The sequence below is a fragment of the Salvia miltiorrhiza genome, chromosome 6 (assembly GCF_028751815.1).
Source record: "Salvia miltiorrhiza cultivar Shanhuang (shh) chromosome 6, IMPLAD_Smil_shh, whole genome shotgun sequence".
Taxonomy (NCBI): domain Eukaryota; kingdom Viridiplantae; phylum Streptophyta; class Magnoliopsida; order Lamiales; family Lamiaceae; genus Salvia; species Salvia miltiorrhiza.
This window is the reverse complement of record NC_080392.1, coordinates 22,690,288-22,718,196: the sequence shown is the minus strand read 5'-3', so window position 1 is coordinate 22,718,196 and position 27,909 is coordinate 22,690,288. Positions and strand designations below refer to the sequence as shown.

At 40.0% G+C, this 27,909-nt stretch overlaps 1 protein-coding gene across 1 annotated transcript; it reads right to left on the bottom strand.

Moving 5' to 3' along the window:
- Window positions 1-24,079: 24,079 nt before the first annotated feature.
- LOC130990651 (uncharacterized) lies at window positions 24,080-25,606 on the bottom strand. The gene has a single exon (XM_057914877.1). The coding sequence runs from the start codon at window positions 25,604-25,606 to the stop codon at window positions 24,080-24,082; it is 1,527 nt and encodes a 508-aa protein (XP_057770860.1).
- Between the last annotated feature and the right edge of the window lie 2,303 nt (window positions 25,607-27,909).

The following is a 27,909-nucleotide window of genomic DNA, read 5'->3' as shown; positions in this document are numbered from 1 at the left end:
TTCCCATCTTTGTTGGCAGTCCGCGTGCTAGTTTTCTCATGCCTATATACGACCGTATTGTTCAAAAGTTCGCCAGATGGAAAGGTTTACAGCTTTCGATAGCAGGGAGACTCTGTTTGGTGCAATCGGTCATTCAGAGTTCTTTGGTGCATTCGATGATGGTTTATAAATGGCCCAGAACGTTGCTGCATTCTTTGGACAAAAAGTTCCGTAATTTCGTTTGGACTGGGAATGTTGATCAACGGCCTAGCTGCTCTGTAAGTTGGGGACGTGTGTGCTTTCCCAAAGAGGAAGGCGGTCTTGGCATCCGCTCTTTTACGTTGATGAATCAATCTTACCTGATGAAGTTGGCCTGGAAAATGATTAAAGGTGAGGAATGGGCGCATCAGATCCTCAGCACTAGATATCTCACGAGGTTTAGATATGCCAAGCAGAACATTGCTAAGTCATCGATCTGGATTGGGATAAAGCAAGAGGTTAACCCTTTGGTGGTTGATTCTTACTCTTGTATTGATGATGGCGCCAATACGTTATTTTGGACGGATGACTGACTGGGATACAAGTTAGTTGACAGATTAAGAATTCCACATTTTATGCATGAGTTTCTTAACTTCGCTGTGAAAGACTACTTTTTTTATGGTAAGTGGCATTTCTCTGCTACGTTTGTGAACACTTTTTCGGATATTGTGGCGGATATCTTATTGGTATCTTTGGGTGATCACAAAGACCTAAGATTTTGGAAGCACTCGGTCAATGGGGAGGTTACTGTGGCGCTTGCTTTCTCTAAGTGTCATCGTTTTCCAATGGTCAAATGGGGCAAGTGGATTTCGGAGCCTTTTATACCTGTTCGTAGATCGATTTTATGTTGGAGGGTTTTGCATGGTAGATTGCCGACGATGGATGTCCTTAGAAGACAAGGCATGATTGCTCCTAATGGTTGTCATTTTTGTTTAGCAGAAGAAGAATCCATAGACCATATCATGTGGAGTTGTACGAAAATTAGTTACATATGGAAAACGTTACTGGATTGGTTTGGGAAGACGGAGCTGCTTAACTGCATTGATATTACCACTTTTCTGGTTTTTGCTTGGAACGCTAGCTTTAGTTCGCAAATTCTCTCTCTTTGGAAAGCGGCCATTATAACTGTTATGTGGAAGATTTGGGATGTTAGAAATTCGGTGATGTTTGAGGATAATCGTTTTGAAGCTAGAGCTGTGCTTGCTTTTGTCAAAGCCTTTCTCAATGAGTTGGATTCTAGTTTCGCGAGAATGGGAACGATCAGGAACACTTGGGGTGATTATATGATTATGAGAAAGATCGGGGTCAGTTCTCGCACGAGTCCGCCCCCGCGTATGTTAGATGTTCATTGGTGGCCTCCGGTTGGTCATTGGATCAAAGTGAATACGGATGGCTCTGCTAAAGGGGCTCCTGGTTTTATAGCAGGAGGTGGAGTGTTTCGTGATAAATGAAATGTGGTTCGTGGTTGCTTCCACATTAAGGGTGGAAGAGGCTTTGCTTTTGAGGCAGAACTTCTTGCTCTCATTACAGCAATTAACATTGCTCACGAGCGAGGTTGGTTTCATCTCTGGGTAGAATCTGACTCTACTTATGTGGTGAGGTTGCTTGAAACGAGATCCAAAGAGGTCCCTTGGAGGTTTTTTGCGGCTTGGATAAAAGTGCTTTCGCGGCTCCGGAATTTTAGCATTATGGTTACTCATATTTTCAGGGAAGGAAATCAACCGGCTGATCTCATGGCCAACGGGGATAGACAGGAAGGTTGGTGGCCTTTTGCGATTGATGAGATCAAGCAAGCGGTTTCTCGGGATATGGCTACTCATAGCTTCATCCGTACTGTTCTCTAATGAGGGTTTTAGTTTTGCTTGATGTAGGGGTTTTTGCAGGGCGTGGGCTGGGCTTATGGCGGTGCTGCTGTTCGGTTGAGAGCTGGGGTGTGTGGCTGGCGGTGGAGGGAGGTCAGTGGTTGGGGAGGCTGAGTTTGCGTGTGTTGGCTTTATGGAGGGGTTTTCCGGTTGTTGGTTGCGGTTGGATAGCTGCTGGTTTGACACCAGCTTTTCGTCGAGCATCTGGCGAGCATTCACTGTGGTCGGGAGAAAAAGGGTCCTGCTGCTGTGCTGCGCGGGAGGAGGTCTTCATCATAGCTGTGGTCTTTGTGGCACTTCAGTTGCATGGTGATCAAAAGAGTTGTGGTCTTCATGGAGGAGGTTTTTCGATTGTTTGGGGTGTTATGGTCTGCGGGGTAAAACCGGCGACGGCGTATAACCGGCCGAGTTTTTACCTTGTTTGTTTGCGCTTTGAGTCTAGTGGTTCTGGGAAGTTCACGGCGACGGCGTCTAACCGGCCGTGTAAACTTCCTTTTTTCAGCTTGGCGTGTTGTTTGGGTTTTGCTAACGGCGACGGGGTCTAACCGACCGTGTAGCTTTTGTGGGTTGGCTTTTGGCGACGGCGTCTCACCGGCCATTTGCCTCTGTTCGTTTTTTCTTGTTGGGGAGAGAGCCGGGATGTTTGGGGACGATGGTTACGCCGGAGTTTCGAAAACTTTCCCTTCCGCTCTTTTCCCTTTTCTTTTGTTTTCGTTCTTAGACGGGTACTCTTTTTCCTTTTTACGGTTTTTCCCTCTGGGTTTTTCGTAAAAAGGTTTTAATGAGGCTCGGCCCTTAGTTTGCTTCTTGTGCCTTCAAGGGTTTTAGGTTTTTTTCTTTCTTTTTTAATAAAATCGCATTTTAATAATAAAATTCATCACATAGCCATATATGTTCACATCTAACACCTAACTCATCACATTTGAGAGACCTCATACAAACGCGCAAACTAAACTCGGGAAAAATTTACATTTCATTCAAAATTCTCAATTTAATCATGCCATAGTCCTTTATATAGTCCAATTAGCATATATGCATCATTAATCCAAACATTGATCTCATAATTCAAAAATACCCAAATCCTAGTAAACTAAACTCAAGCAATTTCATATATAATCAACAATTAGCCAAATTAACCCTTAATTATCATTACTATCATGCTTAATATCAATTATCCTTAGCCAATTCAAACAATTAGCACATAAATCAAAAAGCCCTATTTTATATCAAACTAAACTTTTTGAAAATTTACAAACATGCATAAATCATTAATCCAACCTTAGATTAATCAAATTGAGTCACTTAATAGCATATATAAGACATCAATTCATCAAATCTCATCATCAATCAAAACTTCCCAAATTTTAGCAAACTAAACTCTTTGAATATTCAAAATCCTTTCTAATCCTTTTAAAAACTCATGGATATCAACTCAACAGGTTCTCAATTACATAAATATCGCCTCAATTTAAGAAAAGAAAGTGAAAAATATTTGAAGTGTAAAATACCCCAATTTTCGAAAATTAGAGAAATGAGGGAGGGGTTTGATTTTCTTGTTTTCTTCCATCAAAACATCAAGAAATGAAGGTAGATCAAAGAGATTTCAAAGTTAGCTCCACTTACTATCAAGGTCTTGGACAAGAAAATGGTGAACTTTTAGATCCACTTGATTTAGAAGCTCTAGCTTGATCGTTCCTTTGATTCTTGGTGATAGAAGGCTAGATCTAGGATTTGCAATGGTAAATCTAGGCGTTTAGAAGCTTAGGAATGTTCTTCCATGGTGAATTGAAGAGAGAAGAGGGAGAGTAGAGAGGGGGGGAGAAGAGACGAAAATAAGAGGGGAGGAAGAGAGAGAAAATGATTTTTGTTTAATGCTAAACTTGGTCACTAAGTTTCCTAAGTAATTAATGAATATTAAAAGCCCACTTGGCCACTTGTTATCTCTAATCCCAATTAGCTTCTTGAATACTACACATGCTCAAATATCTCTAATTTAAAAAAATTAACATAATACATGTATTATAAATGTGTAGCAAAGTGTAGCAAAATAAATAAATTAAGGGAAGTGGTTATAGAATCATAATCAATCATCAAGTAATGGTGTGACTAAATTAATTATAATAGTAATTAGTGCACACAGAAATCACGTCACATCAATCTCAGAAAAATAAATCCCGAGAAATTTCGTTAGGAAAATTATAATATCAATCATAACATTACTACTTCTGATTAAAAAATAATCTCGTTCGTTATAATTTTTAAAATTAATCTCGAGCGCTAACATGCTCAGAAAAATCATAAATTACTCAATCAAAATCGCACATGTCTCAAGTAGGTCACATAATAGTCAATCAAATAATTTCACTCAAAACATATCATCGCAATCAGTCAAAATCTAACGTCAATTTACTCGCCTCCCGAATCTGACTTTATCTCTCTAGTAATTCTTTACTCACTCACCCCGACTCTATTTCTAGCCAGGTATCATCATCGGACTTCTAGAATGCTCGCATCTAAATCTACTGAGAAAACTCCATCCTATCCGTTATAACCTCTCAGGCAAATATTAGAAAAGCTCGAGTCACTAGGACTCTATGCTCAGGTTTGCAAAACCTTAATGTATTCCTCAACACTAATTACTAGAATAGTAATAAAATAATAATAATGCAAAAATACAGGGTGATACAGAACCCTAATTATCAAAATTAATCCTTTAATCCATAATTAAAAGTCGGGACATGACACTGCTGCTAGACACCAGCTAAGAATCAAGCTGAGACAAGGTCCCAGATGAAGATCCAGCTAGAGTCCCATGTTGAAGGGAAAATCTCAGCCTGAAGAATTAACGATGTGCCCAGCCACAGAGCACGAAGACTTTGCTGCTCTCAACGCTGAACCTATGGAAGCATTAGTTTAATCAAAGCAGATTGACTGAAGGACAACAAGTTGACTCGTGCTTAGACTCACTTATGCCACGTCAGCCCTCAAATCAAAAAGCTCAAAATAAAGTCAGCCCTTAAAGCCGAAAAATCTTCCGAATATTTAAATGCTTTCTGATTATGCATTAGATATGAATCTCATTTTTCAAAAGAAAGTACAATGATGACTACTAAACGTCAACATCAAGGTACAAATGTGCAGGTCTAACATCTCAGCCATTCTTTGCTACAATAGGAAGTTCCTAAAAGAACAACGGATCAAAATTTGAAGAACGCTCATTCCAACGACTACATTCACTCTTCGATTTATATATACATCGGAAAAATAAGAGACATGTGAGCGTGGTGGTGGTAGAGAAAAAACATGAAGTTGATGTGTAATGTTAGGTTTAACCTTTAGAAACCAACAACTATCATGAATATGAATTAGATCTTCATTATAAAATTCTAAGTTCATAACTTGTGAATACATTTGTAGTTCCAAAACTAGGTGTTTCGTCATTGTTTGTGTAGGTTTCTCTGGTTAGTTTAGTCATATTTCCTTGCAAAAGTTGTGTGGTTTTGTTAAAACATTTGGTCTTAATGTATAAATTGAGCTCAATATGAAATTGTGATGCTTTAGGTGTGGAAGAAAAGATATTGACGTTAAAGCGTTAGGAGATCTTGAAGTAAGCTCACAATGATGCAAAAGCGAGTGTAGAAGTATAGCGAGTCGTAGCGCACAGCCAGCCAGGCTGACTAATTGAAGAAAAAATGAGCAGAAAATGTAGTCGGCCGCGGCTCACTGCCAACCACGCTGACTGTTAGAAGCAAAATGGGGCAGAACGCCCAGTCAGTCGCGGCTCACTACCAACCGGGCTGATTGGGACGGTTTCTAACTTATTTTTGACGAGATTTTGGTCTTCAAAAGCAGTTTTTAGCAATTAAAACCCTACTCTTTCACCTCTAACTTTTCCCTTTTCACTGTTATGAAGCAAGAGCATTAGGATTACTTAGTTTTTTTTTCATTTAATTTCCATTTTTCATTTAATTTCCATCTTTCACTTCTATTTAGTAAGAATTTTTTTTATCTTTCTTCGTTGTTGCCGGTGAAGGCTTTAGGCTTTGTGAATTTTGTGTTGCATTATTTTTGTGTTTCTTTTTATTTTTCTTTTAGTTCTTTTTTCTCCCCTGGTGCGCTTGATCGGTTTTGTATTTTTGTTTACGCAGTGATTAACACATCTAGGATGGAAGATTCTGTGATACATGCCTAGCAGTTGTTGCTCTGGAGCTATATGAGAATACATGGCATGTTTTCAAGGAAATATGTGGGATTCTGCTTATCCACCAATTGAGGATCCTTTAAGTTGTGAGATCATGAAGCAGATAGCTGAGCTAATACATGAAATCCACCTATTGCGCAGAGTCAAAGAAGAACAAGAATGGGCTACGCTCACTGGCACCAATCAGGATTGAAATTGTTACTCAAATTCAGCTTGGGAAATGTGTAACTAAAGAGCAGTCATATATTAATGGATGGATGCAGAACCTGACTTTCACATGGAATCAAGACTTCCATCAGTCCAGTAAAAGCATTCAGTACGATCATCCACAACTGGTTTCACATTACGAGCCAACGTTGTAAGACACCCTCCAAGCATTCAGGCATAATTTTAAGTCCGCCAAGGTAGTGGCAGAATGCCAACAAAGAGCTGAGGCCGCAAAGCATCTCGATGCTCAAATTGCACAAATTACTGCTACTGTGAAAGAGATGGTGCATCAGGAAAATGATGAGGAACCAACGTATCCCAAGGAAGAATTACAGTCACAGCCAGTGCAAGCATTTACTGTCACTGTTCTCGAGAAAGATAAGATGGGTAATGACAAGAATGATAAGCTAATGTGGCATAAGAACGAGGATGAAGTTGTGTCATTGTCGACTCCACTATTAGCATATTTTCCATATTTTGACGTGTTATTTAGTTTTGCTTCGTAGTGAGTTGAGAGAGTTATTTTGTGGTTTCAGGAGCACCTAGACCCAAGGTTATCCCTATCCACCACCAACCGCGGGCCAACAATGAATCACATTGTTGCTGAGTCGTCAATTTTCAGGAAAGTTTCACTTTTTCCTTTGTATTACTTCATTGCATTTGAGCATTGAGGACATTGCTCTGTTTTAGCGTGGGGGGGGTTGTTATTTCTAATGTGATTTGATGAGTTTGTGTGTTTTGTGATATCTATTTTGTTTTGAATGTGTGAGCATTTGTGAAACCCTACATTATTTTAGTTTTGTATAATAGAGGCTTGATTTAAGTTAGTTTATTTTTGGTTGAGTCTGCTAGATTTGAGTTGAATCTTTGGAATTCCTTGCTGATTGTGACTTAACTGAAATGAGGTCATTTTTATATTTGTTGTTGTGGGGCAAGTTTGTGCGATATGATTGAGGTGATTAGTCCGGCTGAAATTTGAAAGAGTGTTATCATTGCGCAGTTGCTTAAATACTTGTCTCTAAATCATAAGTGTTCCATCTTGTACGAATTGATGTAGTAGTATCCCATTATTGATATTTGTAGTTGTTGGGATTTGGGGATTGAAAAAAAAAAGAAAAAAAAAGAGAAAAAAGGTGAAAAGAATAAATAAAAAAAAGGTAGAGAGATTGAGAATAAGAGGGATTTACCTCGTTTAGTTTTTTCATTATTGTTGAATAAATGTAAAGAGACTTGTTGATAAAAGCAGCTGCATTAGATAACTCGCTTCTTATGGGGGGACTAGGTCTGAATAGATTAATTATCTCATAGACGAGTAACATGCTTCGGGTTAATTGTGATTTTCATTGATGTTGGGAAATGTCTGACAATGATTTCAGAGATGATGTGATGTCTATGTTGAGTTGACTACAAATGAAGTCTCTTAAATCAAATTCTACTACGTGGAACTGAATTTTTGCTTGAGGACAAGCAAATGCTTAGGTGGGGGGACTTGTTTCATCGTTGTCTGTGTAGGTTTCTCTAGTTAGTTTAGTCATATTTTCTTGCAAAAGTTGCGTGGTTTTGTTAAAACATTTGGCCTTAATGTATAAATTGAGCTCAGTATGAAATTGTGATGTGATGGGACGCGCGCGCCCGTCGCCCGGCGCGCGGTATCAAAAATAATTTGTGTATGCCCTAAACGGACAGTACACGCTCCTATTGCTCGCAACCAAAGAACAGTCTTAGCAGCAAGTATAGGGTCGATCCCACGGAGAGTGAGGAACTACTTTACTCTTTGGGTGCACAAACTGAGTTGTCACGGTCTCAATCTGTATAATCTGCACAATTAAACTTAAACAAAGATCAAATATAACAAGGGGTAAGGTTTTCGGTTAGGCCATAACTGTTGTCAATATTTATTTCGGTCATAAGCATACTGATGATCCGTCCATGATCCGTATAGACTCAAGGCGTGGCCCAAAGACATTGGGGCGTTTCAAGAGGCTATACTTCACACTTAGGATGGTTGAGTCCATTGTAGTCACTTGGTCCGAAGGTCACACATTCCCCGGTCACAAGGCAGTGCTTCACTCCTCCTTAGATAGTAGTCATACCCGTTACTCACCAAGTATGACCCTCACCAACCTTCTCTCCCGAGGTCCCCAACTCTGCACTTTGAGTGACACATGCCTCCTGGACACAACCATTTCCGGCTTTGTCAGCCGACCAGTCATAGACATGCTACGGCGCCGAGATTGCTTTCCTCGTTTGATAACCATGGCTTAATGCCTCGTCACAGTTGATGGATAGTCTCTAGAGAAGCCCAAGACTGAGGAAGGACAGTGTATCCCATCAATCCTTTCCCCACCTTCCGGATCTACAACGCCTTTTGTTGACGCTGCTCAGCTACTCGGTCTTGGGTATACTGGTTGTCACGCCCTGGTATACCCTGGCCTTTGCTTGACACGGACAGCGTTTTACCGAACGGAGATCACCCGTTAGGCCCCTACTGCCCATGGTTTCGAACAGATCCTTCCGGAACCACGAGACTCAACCGAAAGAACAAATGCCTCACGAATGTTTACATATTCACAACAATCATTTCCACCCCTTAAACCTCACCAAGGGAACTACTCACACATAATGGAAAATATAAATGCAAAATAAAATGAACACATGAATGAAAGGAAATTTGAAATACTTGATATAAAAATACCTAAGGCAACAACCTTGGCTTTGTTCGTCACAACGGAATTGAAATACGAAAAGCAACTAAATTGTTTGGTGCGAAAAATATAAAAGAACTAAAAGTAAATTGTTTTCTTGGTAAACTAACAAAAGTCTAAGTCTAGAAGAGCACTAAAAACTGATGTGTAAGTGTAAAAATTCGTGCCTCCCCCTAAAACTACTAAAACTCTAAAAACTGCCCTCTGCTAGCCACACATGTTGAAGTTTATATAGCAATTCGGTAAACCCTAGCCGGCAGACCAAATCTGGCAGATTATCTCTTTCCATATTTAGCTTGATCCTTGATTTGATTTGATAGATAATGGATCTCCAGCGGATTTGGGGTTGATTCCACATTATTCCAGATCCTTCCATTGCTAGAATTCGCCAGAATCTTCCATGCAATCTCCTCCACACGTCTTTCCATATATAGCTCCAGCCGCTGACTGCTGTTGACGGGAATGGTCATACTAGCCTCTTTCTTCGGTTGGCCTCATACCAGGTGGTACACTTCGAACGTTCCCGCGCCTCGAATGGTTCTGAGGGGTACTTCGTCGAGCTCTCTTCCTGGTTCATATATAGCCCATCTGTGCTGACTACGACTGCTGTTATGGCCTTACCAACTGCTTCCTTCGGTTAGCCTCACACCAGGTGGTACACTTCGGAGATTCGCACACCTCGAATGGTTCTGAAGGGCACTTCGCCGAGCTCTCTTCCTGGTAAGTTTCACTTCTGAAAGTTTGGATAGTTTTGTTCCAGTAATGCCCATTCTGACCACATTTCGTGCAAACGCCCTTTTTCGAGCTTTCTCCTCCTGAATACCTATTTTCTCCCCTAGAGGACTCAAACAAAACAAAAGAAAGAGAAAAATAGGGCCAAATGGCCCAAAAGTCGAAGACGCATCATGATGCTTTAGGTGTGAAAGAAAAGACATTGACGTTAAAGCGTTAGGAGATCTTGAAGTAAGCTCACAATGATGCAAAAGAGAGTGTAGAAGTATAGCGAGTCGTGGCGCACAGCCAACCAGGCTGACTAATTGAAGAAAAAATGGGCAAAAAATGCAATCAGCCGCGGCTCAGTTCCAATCGGGCTGAATATTAGAAGCAAAATGGGGTAGAACGCCCAGTCAACCGCGGCTCACTGCCAACTGGGCTGACTGGGACAGTTTCTAACTTATTTTTGACGGGATTTTGGTCTTCAAAAGCAGTTTTTAGCAATTAGAACCCTACTCTCACCTCTAACTTTTACCCTTTCACTGTTATGAAGCAAGAACATTAGGATCACTTAGTTTTTTTCATTTAATTTCCATTTTTCTATGCATTGGAAATGGATTGCACTTCTATTTAGTAAGATTTTTTTTATCTTTCTTCTCTTTGCTTTCATTGCATGGATTACTTTTTCTCTTTCTTTTATTTTTACAGCATGATGAATTAATTCCATTATCTAGGGTTGGAGATTCAATTGGGTTTAATTGATTTGCTTGTGATTTATTGATGCACTTTATCCGATTCAATTATATGATATTCGATTTAGCAATTGATCATTGCTTGATTGTGTTTGCAACGTGTGAGATCGAGATAAGAACTCGTTGCTTGATCGTGGTTGAATTGGAATTAGACTTAATCAGAAACGTGTAATCTAATAATTGATGAATTCATATGATTTAATTAGCATAGACTCATGCTTGAATGTGAAAACTATGGTTTGAGCACCTACGTTAGGAGAATTTTGTGGGTTTATGAATTGTGCATGATCTTCACTTATTTATTGATTTCCAAGAAGATGATCTGTCGCCCTATAATCTTTAATCCTTGAACTCTTGTTTATTTTATCATCTTGAACTTATGTCTCGTTGTTTTAGATACATTACGTGATTATGTGAATATTGGTTAGAATGTTTAGGATTTATTGTGTTTACATGTTTAACACATGAATGAAAAACCCTGCTAAGACTTCTTCGTGGAATATGACTTGGGTTAACTCATCACACTACGATAGATCTTGTTCTCTTGCGAGTAATCTATAGGTACACCTTGGGTTGAACACTAGGCGTTTTCAATGTAAACATCCTAAACCTAGAATTGAACACACTGATCCTTAGAAACTGTTCTTCATTGTAACAGTGTGTTCACATAGTTGAAACCCTCTGTTCTGTAACCTCTCGCAAAGTTGTAAAGACGAAATTAAGAAGTAAAGATGTCAGCGAGTAAACTTCGAGTGAGAAGTCTAAAAGTAGGCGAAATAATGAGATCGCAACAGCGCAAATTGCTAACGGGATCACAACCACGAAAATTGCCAAAAATGTGGCATCGAGCAACACTCATGAAGCTCCACAAGGAGCTCTACCCGAATTCCAAGCTTAGTTTGCTCGAGATACAAGCATGCATGCGCAATAAACGAGTCCACTTAAGACTTGAACAAGATTAGATCGAGCATATTTGAGCACGATTTGGTCCTATCAGGCCGTAAATGCAATTTATGTCATTATCAATTTCTAATGTTTTTCTATTTTAATTATTGTAATTCTCAAATTTAAATTTTAATGAAATTTTTTATTTTAAAATTTGATTTTTAAAAACGAGCTGCAAAAGAGAGCCACCTTATAAAGCTTATGCTATTTGGGATGACTTTATATAGAGGTGGCTCTCTAGATGGACTGTTGGAGATGCTTTTACACTAGGACATATTGTAGCAATTTTTTTTTTCGATCCGTCCATAAAATTTTTATCATTTTTATTTATAATAATAAGATTAGCAGAACTATATTACTCCCTCCGTCCCACCGAAAGTGGTGCACTTCTTTTGGGCACGAGATTTAAGGAGAATAAGATTGTAGTGTAAAGGTGTGTAAATGTGTGTGGGGCCACATTGTTTGTAGTGTAAAATTATTACTAAAAAAAGAAATGCACCACTTTCGGTGGGACAGCCCAAAAAGGAATACGCACCACTTTGGATGGGACGGAGGGAGTAACATTTAAAATGGAATCCCTAATCTACTCACAATTTTCTTTATATTTTATTAAAATTTCAACTCTATTACTCCCTAAGTCCCCTAAAAGTTTGTCCCAATTTTCTTTTAGAGGTGTCCCCAAAAAATTTGTCCAAATCTCTTTGCTTTCTATCTTTATACACGATCACAACATCAACTTTACAATTACAATCCTTTAGACATTATTTTTATATATAATTATACCATTAATTTTTTTTTTCAATTTTTATTAAGAGGTGGTCTCTTATACACCCGGGTGTACCGTACACCCGGGTTGTACCCGACCCGAATCCTGACCCAGTTGGACTATCCTGACCAATTTTTTTTTGAAATGACACTAACACTAACACGATCTTGGAATGACACTAACACTATTTTGTTTTACAAATGACACTAACACTATATTGAAATGACACTAACACTACGTGTAAAATGACACTAACACTAACACTACAAGTAAATGACACAAACACTATATTAAAATGACACTAACACTTGATATTCGGGTAGGGTAGTCCAGTTGAATCAGATCCAGGTCAGGATCCGGGTCAGGTACGACTCGGGTGTACCGTACACCCGGGTGTACATGAGATTTTGTATTTTGGGCAAAGGTGCAAATTGGTCCCTTAAGTAGACCCCCCTAGAGCGTTTAACCCCCCATACTCGACCTTGGTCCAAATACCTCCCCCATAGTCCAGAACAAGGGTACAACTAACTCCACATAACAGACGGCCTACTCACGCCGTTTCCTTCGATTTTTTATTTTTTTAAATATTAAATGGGGCCCACCACCAACGAATTGCGCGGGTTTCTTAAGAAAGGAAGTAGGCGAAGTGTCTTCTCTCACATTCAAAAACTCAGATCTTGGGAGACAAAATTGAAGAAGGAGAAGGCGATTCTTGGCAAAATTCTTAACATCAATCCATTGTTCGACAACCATAAACACAAAAGCAACTCTCCCACAAAGGTAAATCACGGCTTGAGCTTAACTATATCCTCGAGTTTACAGAGCATGCAATGAATGGAATAGTAGCATCCTCATTTTTTTCTTGGTTTTTTTTCTTTAATTTTGTATGATATGAAGCATGAATGCAGACACCTAAGTTGTTTTCTTTTTGTTTCTGTTATTGTGCAGCATGTCCAATCCCTTGGTTTCATTTATTTTTAATTGGTAGGGTAGTTGGGAAAAAATTGAAGATAATGGTGAATGGATTTATAATGGTTTTAATCATATTGGAATAGAAGACACAGTGAAAAGCATGACTTTAGAAAGAATCATGGCTGAATTTGAGGGATTGTATGGTTCTAAACCTAAAGCAATATTTGCATATGATGATGGCTATAGCATAGACAAGGGCCTAGTTCCCCTTAGAGATCATATCCAGTGTCATAAGGTTATTGATTATCTAGAACTACTTGGCCACAGATCATAAATGTGATCCTATGACTACTTTTGTACCTCTTGAGAGGTTTCTAGAAGAGAATGAATATGAGCATTTAGAGGATAAACAAGGGGTTGAAATTAGTATGGAGGATCAGGGAATTGTGTCTACTGAAAGTGGTGAGCAACTTGTTGTTGGGGTAGATTTAAATGAGAGGGCAGAGGGTGTTGAGCAACCTATTGCTGGGGTAGATTTAAATGAGAGGGCAGAGGGTGTTGAGCAACATGTTGCTGGGGTACATCTAAATGAGAGGGCAGAGGGTGGTGAGCAACCTATTGCTAGGGCAGATCTAAATGAGAGGGCAGAAGGTATTGATGATAATGATTTGAATGATAGTTGGATAGAAGAAATGGGGAGTGATGAGGCAGTTCAAAATAAGAGTGGTGAGGCACCTAATAATGAGGCAAAGGCTGACCATGATGACAACTCTACTGTATATAGTGAAGAGGAATGGGAGAGTGATGATGACAAGATTATAGAGCAGCTTGTGGGGACTGTTGCAGGGGGGAAGAGAGTAGGTTTGAGTTAGGGATGACCTTTCTAGGGGAAAAAGAGGCTAGGGATGCCATTAATGCTTATGCTGTGAAGTTTGGTTATAAATTAAAGTTTGTGAAAAATGAGAAAAGTAGGATTAGAGTAATTTGCATGAATGAGAAAGAGTGTCCATTTGTGATGCATGTTTCTAAGGATGGGGATATTGAGGGCCTAGCAGTGAAGACATTAGGTCCAGACCACACCTGATGTAAGCAAAGGGAAGTCCCTAGTGCTATCCAAACATATCTGGCCAAGTACTTTTAAGAGGCAGTATATAGGAATCCGAAGTTTACTTCCAAAGACATGCAAGGGCATGTCAAAGAACATTTGAAGTTACATGTAAGTCTGCATAAATCACTACAAGAAACTGGGCGATTAGCGACGGAATTTTCCGTCGCTAATCGCCAAAAATTCGTCGCTAATTTCGATCACCGACGGATCAACGACGGCCGCCGTGTGTCGCTGTAAAAGTGGTCGGTAAAAACATTACCGATGGAATTTCGCATCCGTCGCTAATTACCGACGGAAATACCGACAGACCATCCGTAGGTAAGCACACGACGACGCCGGCGTCGTCTGAAATCAGAGACGGAAAATTTCGTCGCTATTTTTTTTTAGGTAAAAGGTGCAAATTGGCCCCCGAAGTAGTATCCCCTATAGCGTATAACCCCTCTTACTCACTGTATGTGCAACTAAACCCCTGAACTCCGAGAAAATGGTGTAATCCCCCATCTGACTAACGGCTGTTAACGACGTTAGGTCAAGAGGGGGGAATTTGCACCCTTTTCACATAGTTCAGGGGTTTAGTTGCACACACAGTGACTAAGGGGGGTTTTACGCTATAGGGGCTACTACTTTAGGGGCTAATCTGCATTTTTTCCGTTTTTTAGTTAACTCTCATCTCTCTCACTCGGCCATCTTTCTCTAACGGTAGTTGAATCATCAAGTTGTTGGATCATCTTTTATCAGCAACACAAACGATTAATCCAATTCCAATTCCAATTAAATCGACATTATATAGAAATAGCGAAAATGAGGAGGTTATGATCGTTACATTGTGAGAGGCGTCAAATTTGGCGATGGCGCCGACGCCTTGCCAAACATCACAAACTCGCGAAACTTCGAGGCGGCTGGCTTGCTTCTGCGGCGTGATTTGGGGGCGACCTTTGCGCTGTCTTTTGTTGAAGCAAAGTACAGAGGGCGACCGCAAGTTTGAGATAGAGCAGACGGTGGTGATGGGGAGCGTGCGCGGCGCTCTTCGTTCGAAATTCGAGCAGGAGAATCGAGCAGGAGGCGGCTCTCCAGCCGGGTGCGGCTGCACTGGAGCCATGGATTGGCTGCTTGCCGGCCTTTTAGCAGCGGTGGCGGTGATTTCGCTGTATTTGAGAGAAAGAGGAGACTCCTCCTCGAGAAAAGCTAGGGCTCACGATCTGTCACAGATTGAGATAGAGAGCATGCGGTGGGTGTCGTTGGCGGTAGGCGGCTGGTTTGCCGAATGTCGCAGCGGCAATTTCGGACGGAAGGGGGGAAATTAAGGCTCGCCCTTGACGTTGAGCGTGTGCAGCCGAGAGAGCTTCGGGGTTTAGGGCCCAGGAGAGAGGGAAAGGGGCAGCGCCCTCGGCCAGCCTCGTCTGGCCTCGCCGGAGCTTAAATCAGCGGCGGCGGCGATCAGATTTTGGAGGAGGAGGGCTCCCTGTTTTTTTGTGCGTGACTTTTTGAGAGAAAAGAGAGATGAGAGATATTTTTTTTTAAAAAAAAGGGAAAATGTGCAGATTAGCCACTGAAGTAGTAGCCCCTATAGCGTAAAACCCCCCTTAGTCACTGTGTGAGCAACTAAACCCCTGAACTCCGAGAAAATGGTGCAAATTACCCCCTCTGACCTAACTTTGTTAACAGCCGTTAGTCAGAGGGGGGAATTTGCACCCTTTTCTCGGATTTCAGGGGTTTAGTTGCACACACAGTGAGTAAGAGGGGTTATGCGCTATAGGGGCTACTACTTCGGGGGCCAATCTGCACCTTTTCCCTTTTTTTTTACGAAAAATAATAAATTTTTTTTTAATATCAATCTAGCTTTATTCTTCACAAGTATTTTGGTATTTCTAATGTATTTTGAACTTAATTGCATGTGTTAAGATGAACTTCCTAGTGGGTCACCCATCTTAGTTGTGCTCTAATTCAAGCACGCTTAACCTTGAAGTTCTTTCGAGTCGTCACCAGTACAAAACACACGTATTATTGATATAACTATCACCTATTAATTCATTTAAACTCTATTTTAATAAACAATATCATTTATTCATACCTTAGAATATGCTGAAGTCATATCTAAGACTTATGGTGCCGACGAAAGAATGACGGTAAATATACGATCGAATTTAAAATAATAAAAAATATTAATATTATAGTTAGTTAAAATATATATATATTATTGTTGAAAATAACAATAAATTTAAAATATTCTCAATAATTTAAAAATAAGAATAAATTAGTGTTGAGAACTTTATGGAATATCCTAATCCTTGTTTTGATGATACCAAAATCCATAGGTCTTAATTGTAGTAGACTAGAACTATTTGATCTCAAGTGTTAGAGTTCGTATTTAGTTTAGCTTGCGGTTCTGAAGATTGAAGACTGAAGACTAAAGGACGAAGGATTGAAGACTGAAGACTGAAGATACCAACTGAAGTATCAGTTGAAGAATCAGTTCGGAACTGATTACTTAATGCGTGCCGCGTAGACTCAGCGGACTGATACTAAAGTCAAGTATCAGTTAAACCTTCTTCCTCGGACTGAACTTCCAACGTTCAAAGGAAGCAACGTACTCCAAAAGTACAGCCGCATTAAATACAGAGATCTCAGGATCATCCCCTCTCTGCAGAGGTCATTCCTATTTGGTGGCTACTTTATCAGAGACGTCACATCTCCTGCTCTTCAACATAGACATTCCCACCAAACAAGGAACCGCGAAGATTGAAGCCTCAGCCCAAATTTGAAAAGCTCTCCAACGAAAGAAATCTTGAAGACGTTCTCCGCCAACGGATCTATTCAAGACCTCTCCTATAAATAGCGCTCGAGGATCACTTCAATCTTCACCGATTCAACGACATAAACTGAAACTCTGCCAAAATAGTTTCTCAGCCAAAAGCTTAACCTCCCCAAAGCTTGAATCGAAGAAGAGAATTCCAAAGTCAAAAATCAGTCACTGCTGATTACACACATTCTCTTAGACCTTAGGCAAACCTCTGTTTACCCAGAAGCCAAGGTCAAACTTTCTCCAAAGAACTTGTTCTTTGAAGTATAGTTGGCAAGTTTTCAAACCTCCTTTTGAGAGATAGAATCGAGTGTTTGAGTGGTAAAGGAGTTCAGGAAGGTACTCTGACTCCGTGAGATCCTAGCGCGGGTTGTGCTAGGAGTGAGAAATCCAACGCGAGTGAAGTGTTAGTACTGAAGAGTGGAATTTTCAGTGGTACGGTTGTGTGCACCCGGCAAGCACACGGTTCGGTTTGCAGTGCACCAGTTAAGCACTTGTGGAGTGGATTGTTGGTCTGATCAATCGACCGTGGATGTAGGAAGTATTTTCCGAACCACGTAAAAGTCTCTGTGTTATTTACAGCTTTCAGTTTTACATTCTTACTTGTGTTCTTTCATTTGATAAACTGAATTCTGATTAACTGCAAAGAGAAACCTAAGACTAACAACGTGCTCAACCGAGGCTATTATGAAACAAAGTTATTTCCGCTGCGTATGATATTAGTCTGACTGATCTATCCTCTGATAGTCAGGAAGAGTGATATCATCTATGTTTTAGCAAACTCGACTGAAGCCTTTACGTGCATCAGTTAAGTTCCAGTAACTTAACTGATAACTCCTTACTGAAGAGTTTTTCAGTATCAGTCGTCAACCCTGTTTGGTCAAAACTCCTTTCTGTTAACAGGTGTCTTAGTTTGCTTGTAAAGTTTCGTTTTGTTCTCTATCTTGAGATCCCTCTGTTTTAGAGGAGAAAAATAGCACATAGGTGTATCCCCCCCCCATACACCTATTCGAGACCCTCCGGACCTAACAATTGGTATCAGAGCAGGTTGTTCACAAGAACATTCTGTTTCTGATTAGGTTCTACAAGATCCTTTTTCTCAAAGGTCTCGAAAAACTTTTCTCTTTCAAAAAGGTGCTTGCTATTTGCTCTATCTGTTGTTATCTGTTCTCTCTTTTTTGATGGAGACTAACCATAGTAGATTATCTTATCTACCTATGTTTAGTATTGAAAAATACGACATATGGAAGTTTCGGGTTGAAAGCTTCCTCACCGCCCAACATTACCGAATGTGGGAAGTCATCACCAACGGACCAATCACCATCACCGAAATCGTCAAAAGAGTTCCCGTTGATCCAAATCGGGATCCATACGATGAGGTCCTGATCAAGAAAAAGGCAGACTTCACCACAGAAGAAATGAAGCAAGATGAGCTAGACAACCTCGCCAAAAGCATCATCTCCGGCACCGTTCCTGACAAGCATATCACCAAGATCATCAAGTGCGGAACTGCAAAGGAGATGTGGGACATTCTTGAAAGAATGTGCGTAGGTTCCAAGGAAATCAAGGAGAACAAGCTATCCATAGCTTGCCAGAAGTTCGACTCCTTCCTCATGCTCAAGAATGAATCTGTCGACGAGATGGAACTCAGATTCAATCAAATCCTGAATGAAGTTCAATCCATCTCGAAGGACAAGTACACTCAACGAGAAATCAACTTGAAGATTCTTCGAGCACTGCCACGAGGAGAATGGCAGATCTACTCAGTCGCTCATCAGAATAAGCCTGGATTCAGTTAGCTCCCGACAAACAAGCTTTTCTCTGATTTCTTGGCAAATGAGTTCGACATCCAGAGAAATCTTGGAATCAAGAAGGCTGGAGGATCAGACGAAGATGGTCCATCAACCTCAAGAGGAGCAGCACTGAAAGCTTCAGTGAGAGAAAGCAAGAAGCAAACGAAGGAACCAGCGGAACTCAAGCCTGAGGACTTCTTCAGTCAATACGCTTTGTTGACTGAAAGATTCAACAAGATGGAGTCCAAATTCCGCAAGTACAGAAGGTTCCACAAGCAGCACTACAAAGGAAATGAAAGAGAAAGCAACTCCAAACATTCCACTGATCGAAGCAGAGAAAGAAAGTCAGCCGCCTACGACATCAAAGATATGGAATGCTTTAGATGCATAAAGAAACGGCACTTTCGAAATGAATGCCCTGAACTGACTCAATCTGAGCGCAAAGAGCTGAAAGCCAAGAAGGATCGCAGTTATGCGAAGAAGAAAGCGATGGTTGCTGACGATGCTGAATCTTCCGAAGACACATCAGAATCATCCGACTTCAACTCTACCAGCTCAGATGATGAGAGCCAAGCCCTGATGGCCAATGAAACTGAAAGCGTGGCTGACAACAGCTACGACAATGGAATGAATGGCTCAGATGTAATCTCTCATTCAAAAACTCCTTATACTGATAACTTCCTGATGCTTTCAGGAGATCACTCAGAATCTGGAGAAAGCTCTACCGATGAAACTGACGAGTTCGATCAGCTCATGACTGATCACTGTCAGTTGAGGAAATTGTTCGAAGAACTCCTCAAGCATAATCAAAAAATGGAAAAGGAGATCAATGATGAACGAGCCAAGAATCAGACAATCATCTACTTTCCGGATGAAACTTGTCTTGATCAGCTGATCATGGAGAATAGTCGATTGGAAGAAAAGCTCAGAATCTCCAACTCAGAATGTGATAGAGCTTCTCATGAAATCAAGAGGCTCAATCACAAACTGGAAGAAACAGCCAAGGACTGCATGATGAAGTCTCCCATGATGAGCAACTTTCCATCAAAAGGCCTCGTTGAAAGCATTGGAGCAAAGGTTGTTGCTGCTGATAAAGGAAAGAATGTCATGATCAATGCAAAAGACGATACTTCTGAAAAAACAACACATCAGAAGAATCAAGAGATCATGACATGGATGAAGTTCGCAAACGCAAACTGATGGCAAGGACTAATGTCCGTCCTCCACAAAGCTATAGACGAGCAAGGCAGGCCCCCAACCAGATCATTGGTGCGTCGTTTTACACCAAAAATATCCGGCAGTCAGCCGGTATGCCCACACTGCGCAGACAGCAGTAAGCAAAATCGTCTCCCAAGGGATCGGTGAGAATTCTCCTAAAATTCAACCTGCAAAGAAACTTAAGAAACGAAATTATGGGGAAAAATATGAAAAATACTAAAATAGATATAAATAAATAAATAAATAAAATTCAAAAGAAGTGCAATGGTTATAATATTAAATATTAAATAGAAAATTCTAACTATTAATAAAGAATTCCAGCAATCAATTAAGTCCACCCTAGCTTAATTATTCCGATCATTGATGTAAATATAACTTTAATTTATGCAAGCAAACCAGTTATAACCACCGAAGACGCTTCTGACGTTATCTTATTTCTCCTTAATTATTCGGTAACCAGGAAGACGCTTCACTAATTACTACCCTAATCGACTGACAACCGTAAGAGACGCTCTATAGGTTTAATGAGCCGACAGCATTAATATCTAGAGAAACCCGATTCAAAACCAATAAACTCTGACGCAGGATTATTGAATTAAGACTGCTTTTCCCTTGATCCTGATGTGTCAATTTACCACTAATCAAATCTAAACCACAATTACGGATGGCCGATTCAATTGGCTGTATAATTAATTCTAACCCACTAACTATTGCGCACTACCTAATGGATTAAAATAATTAATAACGATAAACACGGAGAATCACAGATACAAGCATAAAAATAAAGTATAAGAACAAATTAGATCTCACAGAATAATCTTGCTAGTGCTTCCCTAATCATTGCTGGAACAAACGAAATTAGCTAGAACACATAAATAAAATAAATCAAGAAAAATAAATAATAAATAGCGAAAAGAAAGAAGAATAAAAAAACTGGAATTGATGCCAAGGTTGTGCGCCTAAGCTGCTGTTTGAAGGAAAGTGGCGTGAATTTTTTTTTTCTCCTTTTTTCCTATATGATCTCCCTTATACTCCCTCCGTCCCATTAAAGTTGGCCACGTTCTTTTCGGCACGGAGATTAAGAAAGAGATAGTTAATGGAGATTAAAGTGTGGTCCAATAAAATTAAAGAGATAATTAAGTCTTTCTTTAATCTAAATCTGTATCTTCTTCCCCATTTTCCGGCAACAGCAACGCCGGCGCCGGCGACCGCGACGCCGCCGCCGACGATAATCGCCCCAAATTTTCTGGCTATGCGAGTTCGTTTGTCACCAAAAAAATCAAAAATCAAAAATCAAAACCAAATCAGACCCAATTTCCTCAAAACCAAATCAGACCCCAATCAAAACCAAACGGCGCCGGCGGTCGTCTCACCGCCGCTAACCCTCCATGACTTCGATGTTCAACGGCCCCATATCTCGATTTTCCACCGCTCGCCCTGATTTATCGCGGCCAGGCTTAGATTTTCAGCCCTGTTTCTCGCCCCAAAACCAGACGCCGCCGCCGCGTACTCCTTTCTGAACCGCCGCCTACTCCCTTCCCGCGGTGCAGACAGAGGGACGACGGCCATGGGGTCACGACGCAGACATAGAGACGGCGGCCATGGGGTCGCGCCACCTCAGATCTGGGCGAACCACCCCTAAATCGCGCGAATCGGAACCCTTGCTCACCGGAGACGACGATAGATTCAGACGGGGAAGCCGACGGTCAGACGAGAGAGAGGAGAGAAGCATCCGATGGAGAGAAAGCGGGAGAGAGTAGAGGCGACGTTTGTGCGCGTGCGTGCGCACGCAACGAGAGAGAGAGGGAGAGCAGAGGCAAGAGAGGTCAGGGGCGGAGGCGGCGGCCGACGGCCGGCGGCGGTATCGGCCGCCGGAGAAGAAGCAAGAAGGAGAGCCTAGAGAGTGGGCGGCTAGGGTTAAGTGTAAATGATGGAAAATTAGACTTAAGTTGGTTAAATTAGGGTTTGCTTAGTAACTTAATTAGTAGCTCTAATTAAGTTAAATGTTTCCTTATTTAGAAAGTGGCCAACTTTAGTGGGACACCCAAAAAGGAAATATGGCCAACTTTAATGGGACGGAGGGAGTATATAATATTAAGGAAAACAAAATTAAAACCTAATCTAATACTATTAACTAAGTAAAGTGGCGCAAGGCCCTAACAAAATAAAAGCTTAATTCAGCCCACAACTAAAAGAATAAAAATTGGTCCACTAAAAGACAAAATAAGAGTCAGCCCACAATTATCTTCTCGGCAATCTTCAATTTTGGACATTCCAGACGGTATGGGCACACCGCTCAGCCTGTTCGCACAGCTCTCTCTTTACAGCTTCACAACTTTCAAAACTCTTCTAAAAAATCGAAGCTTTTCTCCCAAACCTATCAAAATCATTAAAATAATTTATTAGTTCCACAATTAACTCCAAAAGATAATAATAAGCATAAACTATGCATTAAAATCCACAAAAAACATTCAAAATATACGTATAAAATACGCCCAATCAAACTCCCCCACACTTAAACAATGCTCGCCCTCGAGCATAAGAAGAACAAAGCAAATGGAAAAAATAAACTCAAAAGACAAGACAAGACAAGACGCAACTAACGACGACTAGCCATGGCAACAATCACAACAAGCAAATCTCAAAGTTAGAATAAGATACAATCATCCTTTTTTCTCAAACCATTCTTGAAATCTACAAATATGTGCATTCACCCTTCATTCGAATCAAAAGTGTGCAAATCAATCCTGCCTCACCATTTTTAAGAATATGTACAACCAACAACCTCTTTTGTCAATTTCAATCCTCAATCATTCCAACCAAGCACTAAATTTCAATCAACCTTATTCTTCCAACAAAGTAATATCACAAAACAAAACCACTTGCATCATGTTGCAAATGGACAAAACAAAGCTAAAAGAAGGCTAATGGTTAAAATTTTCGAGGCTTCAATCATATATAACAATAAAAAGGGTCAAGGCTTCAAAATGGCTTACTAGTGGATATCGAAAGGTGGGACATTTTTAAGCCAATGAGGTTTATTCCTAATGCCTAAATCATCTTCACAAATGAGTCCAATTCCAAAAATTTTTTATTATGGCAACATGGCAAACCGAATATCAAGAAGTCAAGTATGCATAACACTCATCGAAACAAGTAAGGAGCATTCAAATTATTGCTCTAAAGGCTCAATCCTCACTATATGAGTGGCTTTCAAAAAAAATTGATCACTTTGCACATTCGTCATCCTCAAACACATATGGGTTTCAACACATTTTTGTATCATCCAAGAAAACAACCAAACAATCCATATCAATATGCTCATCCTAACAAATCAAAATGCCCGCATGAAAAGTTGCCATAGACAAAAAAAAAAAGGGAAAATTGCACCTAAATACACAAACTTTGCCAAAAATCCATATTTGACGCGAAGTTAGGATTTTACATTTTAATACACCAACTTTCGTTATTGTCCAAATTTGACACGACTTAATTCTTAAAAATTCAAAAAACAACCCCTTTTTGTAAATAATTATACAAAGACCCACTTATGTTATAATTTGGGACATTTAAACCAAAACAAGATATTTCCTTATGATGTTTTCTTTTAAACCATTTTAGGCGCGGATCAAAGATTAAAAGAAAATATCATAAGAAAATATCTTGTTTTGGTTTAAATGTCCCAAATAATAACATAAGTGGGTCTTTGTATAATTATTTACAAAAAGGGGTTGTTTTTTGAATTTTTAAGAATTAAGTCGTGTCAAATTTGGACAACAACGAAAGTTGGTGTATTAAAATGTAAAATCCTAACTTCGCGTCAAATATGGATTTTTGGCAAAGTTTGTGTATTTTCACGCAATTATCCCAAAAAAAAATAACCAAAACAAAACGAGCACACAAACTCAAGACAAAAGACACAAAAACTCTCCCACACTTAAACAACACAATGTCCTCATTGTGTGGGGAAATACTAAGAACAAAGACACAAAACAAAGGAAGCATAAAAGACAAGAAAAAGAAAAAAATAAAAAAATAAAAACGAAAGCAAACTAACAAAAACTTCCCTGAAACTGGATCAATCATCAGGTGGTTTCAATTTCCGCTTTGGCAGTTTCACAATTGAAGGCACAATCTGTCCAGTGCTGGTCGGTATGGGCATACCGCGCGACAGATACCAAGTGTGGATTTCATTGGTGGAGTTCGACTGCACTTTACACCCTTGAATTTCATCATAACATTCTGGTGGTTCTTTATTCATTGTGAATATTTCCAGAATCTCCTTGCCACATTCTGTTTCCTTGTTTTGGGCCAACTTGAAAGGAAAAGGGAAAGGAATTAGTGCTTTAAAATTAGAAATTTTAGATTCAACACTTACCTTGGGAAAAGAGAGATTTTCATATTGTTGTGCCTCTTCAACAACTTCATCGTTTTGAGCACTTTCTTGCTCTTCCTTCTCCTTTTCATCTTCCATAGGCTTTGGATCAAAGAAGTCTTCCTCACTCATGAAATTCACAGCATAAACATATTCCTTGGGATGTACTTCTTGAGATGGAAGTTTTCCATGATTGGCTTGCAACTTGTTCACTTGAGTGGTGAGTTGAGTGATCTGTGTGCCCATACTATCCAACGCAGCCTGCGTCTCTTGCTGGAAAGCTTGCTGACTTTGTACCAAATTATTAATAATCTGACTGCTCTGTTCCAGACTTTTAAGAATATCGCTCATACTGGGCTCTGGGCGGTCGGTATGGGCATACCGTCCAGCCTGTGGCTGTGCACTGGTGAAAAATTCAGGCGAATGATTCCAGCTGAAATTTGGATGATTATCCTTCTGAATTTGAGCTCCAACAAAGCCTCTAACTAAGGAAGTTAGAGCATCGAGTTTCTCATTCACACATGCATCTTCTGCTCTGTTGACCGGCCTGTACCTATCATCATCTTCATATTGTTGACCATTGGAGACCATATCAAAAATCAATTGTTTTGCTTCATCTAAGGTCTTGTTGGTCAAACTTCCTCCACAAGCAGCATCAACAATCCTCCTGTCAAAAGAAGACATACCACGACAAAAATAATTAATGAGCAACTGATAATCAGAAAATTCGTGGTTAGGACATCTATGACATAATTGTTGAAATCTCTCCCAATAATTAGACAAACACTCTTGTTGCCTCTGCTTGATGCTACTAATAGCTATTCTTAGATTTACAGCCTTTGATTCTGGAAAGAATTTACGCAAGAACTGCTCCTCTAGATCGTTCCAAGTTCTGATTGAGCTAGGTGATAGATCAAACAACCAATCTCGAGCTCTACCCTGCAATGTATGAGGAAAAGTTAGTAATCTTAAATGATCTTCAGTAAAACCTTGAGGGTGTAAAGTAGTGCAAACTAAATCAAATTCAGCAAGATGTTTATGTGCACTCTCTCCAAGCGAGTCGCTGAATTTTGGAAGAACTTGAATGAAGACAGGCTTGATTTCAGCATTTTGATTAATCGTGGGCAACACAATGCATAGCGGATGATTTCTCTTGTGGCGGCCCAACTCTCTTATCAACGGTGGTGGTGGCAGAATGTCATCACGGCCATCATCCCCATCTTCAGACATCTCAATTTCAACTCAAGACCAAGAACAAACAAAAATAAATAAAATAAAGCAAGTCGAAATAATAAGAAAATTACTACTTAAAAACCGATCCCCGGCAACGGCGCCAAAATTTGGTGCGTCGTTTTACACCAAAAATATCCGGCAGTCAGCCGGTATGCCCACACTGCGCAGACAGCAGTAAGCAAAATCGTCTCCCAAGGGATCGGTGAGAATTCTCCTAAAATTCAACATGCAAAGAAACTCAAGAAACGAAATTATGGGGAAAAATATGAAAATACTAAAATAGATATAAATAAATAAATAAAATTCAAAAGAAGTGCAATGGTTATAATATTAAATATTAAATAGAAAATTCTACTTCGTCTGTCCGCCAAAAAGTATTCCACAATTACTATATTTGGCGTCCGCAAAAAGTATTCCACTTTCCTTTTTAAGCCATGGTCCCACCATCCACCATTATATTTTATCCTTACAAACACTCTTTATTTACAAAAAACCCACCCCAAATTCAATCTCAACCACACATCTCATAAAGTGGTGGGACCCTTTCTCCACTACATCAACATCATCACACATTTTATTAAACTCCGTGCCCGGCCAAAGTGGAATACTTTTGGCGGACGGAGGGAGTAACAATTAATAAAGAATTCCAGCAATCAATTAAGTCCACCCTAACTTAATTATTTCGATCATTGATGTAAATATAACTTTAATTTATGCAAGCAAACCAGTTATAACCACCGAAGACGCTTTTGACGTGATCTTATTTCTCCTTAATTATTCGGTAACCAGGAAGACGCTTCACTAATTACTACCCTAATCGACTGACAACCGTAAGAGACGCTCTATAGGTTTAATGAGCCGACAGCATTAATATCTAGAGAAACCCGATTCAAACCAATAAACTCTGACGCAGGATTATTGAATTAAGACTGTTTTTCCCTTGACCCTGATGTGTCAATTTACCACTAATCAAATCTAAACCACAATTTACCACTAATCAAATCTAAATCAAATCTTTACCCTGATGTTCGCACAGCTCTTTCTTTACAGCTTCACAACTTTCAAAACTCTTCTAAAAAATCGAAGCTTTTCTCCCAAACCTATCAAAATCATTAAAATAATTTATTAGTTCCACAATTAACTCCAAAAGATAATAATAAGCAGGAACTATGCATTAAAATCCACCAAAAACATTCAAAATATACGTATAAAATATGCCCAATCAATCATCATACTGAGAAGACTGGAAAGCAGATTTCAGTCAAAGATCGGGGAAGGAATATCAGGAATCAAGAAGAATCTTCCTCACCAGTCAAAGGGGAAGAATAACAACATCAGTCAGAAACTGAAATCAGTTCAGTTTCAGAAAGAACAACATCCATGGAGACAAAGCAATGATGGGTCCAGACGAGCCAAACGCCATCCACTACGACAAACGACGGACATCAGATGACTCATGCCTCACGACATCAGTCAAGTCTCCATCAGTCTGAAGTGACTCGAGTATCTCAAGGAAGATACTTCATCGAGCAAAGAAGACCTCAACAACTCATCAGACAGAACTCCTACAAGAGTGAGGCCTTCAAAAGGAAAGGTCAACAGAAGAATGCTCATGTGCCAACTGAAGCGCCAACTACTTCAGTCAGACGACCAGCAAAGTGCAAGAGATCAGCAAGACCAGTTCGGAAGCAGATATGGGTTCCAAAGGGAACTCGAGCTAACATTGAAGGACCCAAATCTTGATTGGGTACCTAAATTAACTCTTCCTTGCAGGTCAAAAACAGGAAACATAAAAAGAATGAAGAAGTTAAAGCTTCAATCAGAACATGGTATCTGGAAAGCGGCTGCTCGAAGCACATGACGGGCTACAAAGATTATCTATCTCAGTATGTTGAGAAAGCTGGATCCAAAGTTGCATTCGGAGACAACTCAATCGGAGAAACAAAAGGCTATGGTGTGCTCGACATGGGTAACGCCAGTATCAGTAATGTTAGCTTTGTTTCTGGTCTTAAACATAATTTGTTGTCTGTGAGTCAATTTTGTGACAGCGGTTTCACAGTAAAGATCAAAAAGGATGAATTCACTGTTAGAAACAATCAAAGAAAGGTGGTTCTGAAAGGATTCAGACAAGGAAGTCTCTACATCGTCTCATGGGAAGACAGCCCTCCAGAAACGTGTCTCACCAACAAAAGCAGCTCGGAGCTCAACTGGCTGTGGCACAGGAGACTCAACCACCTCAACTTCAAGACGATCAACAAGCTTGCTAAACATCAACTGGTAGAAGGTTTGTCTTCTATTGT